The sequence below is a fragment of the Sinocyclocheilus rhinocerous genome, unplaced genomic scaffold, assembly GCF_001515625.1.
Source record: "Sinocyclocheilus rhinocerous isolate Xijiao unplaced genomic scaffold, SAMN03320098_v1.1 scaffold828, whole genome shotgun sequence".
NCBI lineage: Eukaryota > Metazoa > Chordata > Actinopteri > Cypriniformes > Cyprinidae > Sinocyclocheilus > Sinocyclocheilus rhinocerous.
The window spans coordinates 627,639-634,553 of NW_015634025.1; the positions used below are offsets into that span (position 1 = coordinate 627,639).

Consider the following 6,915-nt stretch of genomic DNA (forward strand, 5'->3'; position numbering starts at 1 on the left):
GGAGGAGAGAGGGGAGAGGAGTGAGGGGAGGAGAGGAGTGAGGGGAGGAGGAGAGGAGAGTAGAGGGGAGGAGAGGAGTGAGGGGAGGAGAAGAGAAAAAAAGAGAAGACAGGACCAGTGGGAAATCAGCTGTGTGACTTTTATTAGGAAATTTAAACACAAACCATCTGTCCAGGTCAATTCATAATCAAAAGAGTATTATATATAAAAAATGAAGCTCCTTTTTTAAAAGCATCATGATAACGTTCCACTAAGATTAATAAAATTATTTTCTTGACAATTATCATTATTACCATAATGCAAAAAAAGAAAACAATAAACTCTTATTACTGTAATGCATCTAGACAATCTGCTTAAGTTTCTTGTAATTGCCATGATTTAGATGATGGTTTTCATTTGATTCTTCTCACGGCAGCACAGAATTTATACAATGATTTGTTAAATAAATATAAGGCTGTACATCCAACAATGACATTTACTTTATTCCACATTAGAGTTATGAGATTTTGGGGGTAAATGTTTCACGAAAATACTGTCACAATGCAAAAATGCACTGAGAAAAATGCAATCTCAGTGGTCTTAAAAAGAAAATAAATCATGAGCTACAAAGATGACAAATCCACACAGGTAACAAACACGTTAGTGCTCATTATTAGCTGATTCAGGTGTCATGTACCGCTTTCTAGCACAGAACATGAGCTCAAGTACATTCTGTGATGAATCTGATTCTGTCCTCACATCCACATTTAAAGATTACACCAGAAAACACCTAAACACACATATTTGACATTTACATGTGAGCATATACTGTTTGATTCTAATGCAGCACGATGTCTGACCTCTGACCCCATCGGTCAGGATCACATTCTGCATTTACAATTCAAATTAAACAACAGCAATACTAACAAATGAAGAATGATAGCTTGACTGATGACCTCAACTGTAGAACAGAAAATTTGGTTTGCCTTAGGAATGTGTGAAATTCATTCAAAACTTCACTGAAAAGCATTTGTTTCAAAGCTCATTTCAGATGGACTGTTGTTGTGTCTCTGACGGTGTGAAGATTTACCTGGATGACTATAAACCTTCATTATCAGATGCTTCTCAAAATAGTATCAGTACTATTAAATTTAGTCACTACAGTTGTTTTACTTTACTGAATAACAGCGAAACAGAAAACATTCAACTCTCCGCATATATATATATATATCAGTGGCGTTCCGTCCATATAAGCTGCGAATGCTCCGCATACCCAGGCCATTTGAGAGAATAAGTTCACGGGATAATTCATATAAACATGATTATAAGTTGATCCCTTGACATTTGAAATGTAACTTAAAGCTTAAAGAGTTAGGAATAAGTACGTACAATGATTTATCTGCCAAACGGCAGTAATTTTCTTTAAATCTTCCAGTTGCGGTTGCTTCCGGGCGAGCGGATTCTCCGCAGCTTTCTCGTCTCCGCTCTGTTGCTCTGACTCGTCAGGATTGTAGCGCGTTCTCAGTGATTTGCTGGTCTGCGGCTGATGTAATGCGCGAGGTAAGCTGTCTGTGAAGCGCTAGCCCAAGCGGAAAAATGTGCTGTTGCTGTCAGATCTCGATTGCCGAAAATTACATTGTGTTTGATGCAAAACCAACTCGACTAAATCAAAATAAAAAAACACTGTAACTGTATATTTTTGTTTTCTCAAGCAAAGCCAATTTTAAAAGTCCACTGAAAACATATCTTCTTACATTTTTGGTCATAGACAACGTATGTTGAAGATTTATTGTCAACGTTATTGCCTAAGTGGTAAATTAAAAAAAAAAAGTTTATAAAAACGTGGGCTATATAACATTTTAATAATAACAAACATCATATTGTTCCCTTTGTTTTGCGTATGCTAGTGTCGCTTACAGTTAAAGTCCTTCTCTGATTTTATTATTGTTTGCAAGGTTGCAATGTTACTTTGCAATATTTTAAATATTTTTTGGTATTTTGCAAGGTCTGTTATTGGAGTAGTGTCACCCGGGTGGGAGTTTTAACTCCTATTCACTGGAGAAAATTGTAGCGCTCCAAAAAAATAAAAATAAACAAATAGTTCCTTGTACTGCAGGTGCGTAGAGCCAGTAGGAGTTTTGAAAATGAGCAAGAGGGTGGCTAACCGCACACTGATCCACTCAAGACTAAAAAGTCTACAAAAACATATTTTTAATTTTTATAAATTGCATTGTGCAAAAGTGCAAAGTGCATGTGAATTTAAAAAAATGGACACGAGCAAGCAAGCAAACGTTTCAGCACATTGCTATCTTCAGTGCTCTCATGTTTTTGTAGACATTTTTGTCTTGAGTGGATCAGTGTGCGGTTAGCCACCCTCTTGCTCATTTTCAAAACTCCTATTCACTGGGAATAAAAAAATTATTTAGCAGATGCAGAGACATATAGAGCGGGGGAATCCCCTCATCTCCCCACCCCCTGATCATAACGTAACTACAGTGTAGACGTTATTTGGTGGTTTTTACTTGGAAAACCAGCTATATTTTTCTTGCATTCGAATAATGGATAAACTTGAAACGATAGAAGAAGGATTGGAGATGAATTTCATTTACAAATAAGGTAGGAAATGTGCATACTTTTAAATCGACACCTGCCACGGTGTTTCTTAGCTATTTGTCATCTGTGATCCCTTTTGAGTGTCCTAAAAGCCGATGGGGGGGGGTCTTATCACTCTTATCACCGGTTAAAAAAGTCACCGCTTATATATATATATATATCGTGGCAACCGGGAGAGATTCAGTGCTAAATCCCCTGAAACTTCCACCAGTATAGACCTGCTGTTCCCTCAAACTTGCATGCTGGAGAATGGGAGAGAAAGCTGAGAGAAAACCCAGCTGAAGAAGTTGTTACACTGAGTGTCCCATTCCTGCTCGTATATACACACACCCTTATTATGATCAGATGTTCTGCGAGTTTTGCTATTAAGATCAGAATTAGGTGTGAGATCCATGATGAAAACACACACACGCCCTGCTGACGTCACACTGTTCCCGTCTAATGCAGAGACATGTTTAGACTGTGATCGCTGGGTGAACTGCAGCTCATGTTGGACAGACTGGCCATCAGTGTTTTGACTTTATGAGCATAATAATTCCTCAGATTCACAGATGGAGCCTCCTTTATTCCCCCGTCGAAGTCACAGCTCCGCATGACGGTCTCCAGCTGTGTCTGTCTCTTATAAAACAGAGAGAATTTATTAAATATCAAAGTGATCGGAAGCACGACAACCAATATTCCCGAGAGTATGCAGGCCGAGGCCGTCAACTTGCCCACGACGGAGCCGGGAACCACGTCGCCGTATCCCACGGTGGTCATGCTGACCGTGGCCCACCACCAGCCGGCCGGGATGGTGTTCAGTCCCTCGTTGTCCTCCTTCTCCACGGTGTAGGCCATGACGGAGAAGAAGGACACTCCGACGGCCAGATACAGCAGCAGCAGGCCGATCTCTTTGTAGCTGTTCTTGAGCGTGGCTCCGAGCGAGCGCAGGCCCGTGGAGTGACGCGCCAGCTTCAGGATGCGGAAGATCCTCATCAGCCTCAGCACCTGAGCCACTCGGCCCAGGTTCGCCAGCGCCGGGCCGCTCTCCGCCACCAGGTGCATCAGCAGGGTCAAGTAAAAGGGCAGGATGGACACCAGGTCGATCAGGTTCAGCGGGTGCTCGAAGAAACGCAGAAGGTCCGGAGCCACAGCGAATCTGGCCAGCAGCTCGAGCGTGAACCAGCCGATGCCGAAGTGCTCCACAGCCTCGAAGTGAGGATCCTCGCGGGGCCCGCCGTCGGCGTCCAGCAGTGTGAACTCGCTCATGCTGTTCATGCACATGGTGGCTATGGAGCCCACCACCACCAGAATGGAGAAGATACTGATGAGCCGGCTGGGGATCGAATAGCTAGGATTGTCCAACATCAACCAGATTCTCCGCCGGACGCTTCCCAGCAGCTGCTTGTCAAATTTACCGGCATCGTTGTAGAACTCCAGGATCTCATCAAAAGATGAAGTGGTGCTCTTGTCGTCCCAGTCCGCCTCCTCGGGCTCCATCCTGCGGCAGTGATAGGATCCGCTGCAGCACGAGTCCAGGAACAGCTCGTCGATTCCCCAGTACTCGATCTCCTGACTGAAGGAGAAGATGCAGAGTTCATCCATGACGTGTAGCCTCCCCGTGTTGTAGAAGTGTAAAACATAAGGGAAGAGCGCCGGATTGCGGTCAAAGTAGAACTCGTTCTCAGAGTCGTCGTAGTCGTCGCACAGTTCGAGGATGGACTCTTTGGACCGACACCTCAGCAGGCGTGCGAGTCTGGTCTCGGGGAAGCGAGAGAGTCGCTTGGACAGCAGCCGCCGCCTGAATCCTCCCACATTGATGCGTATAGCGCCCTCCTCCGGCGCGCAGGCGCTCTGCCCGGTCATGACGGATCAATCAGAGGATGAGGGAAACACAGTCACTGTGAGTTTGGTCTGTCTCTGAGGAGCTGCAGTCTGGTGCAAATAAAGCAGAATGAGAAAATCATTTACAACAAGACAACAGATGAAACTTCTAAATTATCTAAGCTAACAGAGTGTGTTAAAAATGTAAAAGATTGGATGACCAATAATTTTCTCCTATTAAACTCGGATAAGACAGAGATATTACGTATTGGACCAAAAGACAGTACACAGAATCTCGTGGATTACAATTTGCAACTAGACGGATGTACGGTTACTTCCTCTACAATCAAAAATCTGGGTGTTATATTAGACAGCAACCTGTCTTTTGAAAATCATATTTCCCACGTTACAAAAACAGCATTCTTCCATCTTAGAAACATTGCCAAACTACGAAATATGTTACCTGTTTCTGATGCAGAAAAGCTACTTCATGCATTCATGACCTCTAGACTGGACTATTGTAATGCACTGCTAGCTGGTTGTCCTGCATCTTCAATAAACAAGCTACAGGTAGTCCAAAATGCAGCGGCTAGAGTCCTTACCAGGTCAAGAAAATATGATCATATTACCCCAATTTTACAGTCTCTGCACTGGCTACCTATTAAGTTCCGTATCAGTTACAAAATATTATTACTTGCCTATAAGGCCCTTAATGGGTTAGCTCCAGCGTACCTAACTAGTCTTCTACCACGCTACAATCCATCACGCTCCCTAAGGTCGCAAAACTCTGGACTTTTGGTAGTACCTAGGATTGCAAAGCACACTAAAGGAGGTAGAGCTTTTTCGCATTTGGCTCCCAAACTCTGGAATAGCCTTCCTGATAACGTTCGGGGTTCAGACACACTCTCTCTGTTTAAATCTAGATTAAAGACACATCTCTTTGGCCAAGCATTCAAATAATGCATATCATAATCTTGTACTGCAGTTATATCTGATCAAATGCACATTATTATTCTTTAGCCTGGGTTAAACAAATAAATTTTGCTTGGTTGGAACAGCAGCTACGCTAATTATGTCCCTATTTGTTTCTCTGTTTTTGCCACGGGATGTAACTAGGATTTACACAAGCTTCAGTCTGGATCCAGAACACCTGAGAAGAGATGATGCCAACCCCTCAGAGGACCTCAGATGATGCCAACCCTGAAACAACCCACCAGATCCAGTCTGTATCCAGATCAGATGGTCACTGCAGTCACCCGGATCCAGTACGTATTCAGACCAGATGGTGGATCAGCACCTAGAGAGGACCTCTACAGCCCTGAAAGACAGCGGAGACCAGGACAACTAGATGAACACCAGATACAGATGTTATTCCCCTGTAAAGACCTTGTCTCAGACGACCACCGGGACAAGACCACAGGAACCAGATGAGTCTTCTGCACAATGTGACTTTGCTGCAGCCTGAAATTGAACTGCTGGTTTGGTCTGGCCAGAGGAGAACTGGCCCCCCGACTGAGCCTGGTTTCTCCCAAGGTTTTTTCTCCATTCTGTCACCGATGGAGTTTTGGTTCCTTGCCGCTGTCGCCTCTGGCTTGCTTAGTTGGGGACACTTCATTTCCAGCGATATTGTTGACTTGATTGCAAATGATTGCAAAGATACTATTTAAACTGAACTGAGCTGAATGAAGACATCACTGAATTCAATGATGAACTGTCTTTAACTGGAAAATTAGTGTTTACTATTGTCATTTTGCATTATTGACACACTATTTTCCTAATTAATGCTGTTCAGTTGCTTTGACACAATCTGTATTGTTAAAAGCGCTATATAAATAAAGGTGACTTGACTTGACTTGACCATGTGCCTCTATTGTGGGACATCTTGTGTATTTAAAGAAAGAAAGAAACTTGTTAAACAAGTCAAAAACCGGTTGAAATCACACATGAGCTGTAAGAGGATCGGGAGAACCATGCAAATCTTAACAAACATAGTCCATTTCATTGCTCGCTGATAATAAATCAGGCCTTACAGGATTTTTCATTAGGAAAATAAAAATGGGACCTGGAACCAGAAGAGCAGGGCCATTCCAAGCCAAGACTTCCATTCATGGATCTTCCATCACGCTCCCATACACATCAACAAGCAGATCCCACAAGACAATTTCTGGCAAGAGAAGTCTGGACAAGCCAGCTTTTGAAAAAAGATGTGTGTCCACTCAGCCTTAGAAAAGTCCCTTTATGCCTGCATAAACAGGGGCCTGAGGTAATCACTAGACTGGACTGACAGTCTTTTGGCAGTGAGGGGCAGAGCAGTCAACACATAGACAGCAGAGCTCTGGAGATACCAATAAATATTCAAGACACCATTGTTAGAAAGACTTCTTGTCATTCGGTTGTATCGGTCGTGTTGATCATACAATTATGGTTTAAGGCAATAATTCAATCACAAATTAAATTTACCAAGGTTTTTTTTTTGCAAATGATGGACTATTTTTCATTTCTGTATTTGAAGTTTTTTTT

The 6,915-nt window shown here is 42.8% G+C and overlaps 1 protein-coding gene across 1 annotated transcript; it reads right to left on the reverse strand.

Moving 5' to 3' along the window:
• Positions 1–3,030: 3,030 nt before the first annotated feature.
• On the reverse strand, positions 3,031–4,476 carry kcns2 (potassium voltage-gated channel modifier subfamily S member 2). Its single transcript, XM_016559019.1, has one exon. It carries the CDS (start codon positions 4,435–4,437, stop codon positions 3,031–3,033), a length of 1,407 nt encoding a protein of 468 aa, XP_016414505.1. The 5' UTR covers positions 4,438–4,476.
• Positions 4,477–6,915: the final 2,439 nt, after the last annotated feature.

What these genes read in the sequence shown, in the direction of transcription:
- kcns2 (XM_016559019.1), bottom strand. Translation starts at nt 4,437, where the DNA reads ATGACCGGGCAGAGCGCCTGCGCGCCGGAGGAGGGCGCTATACGCATC.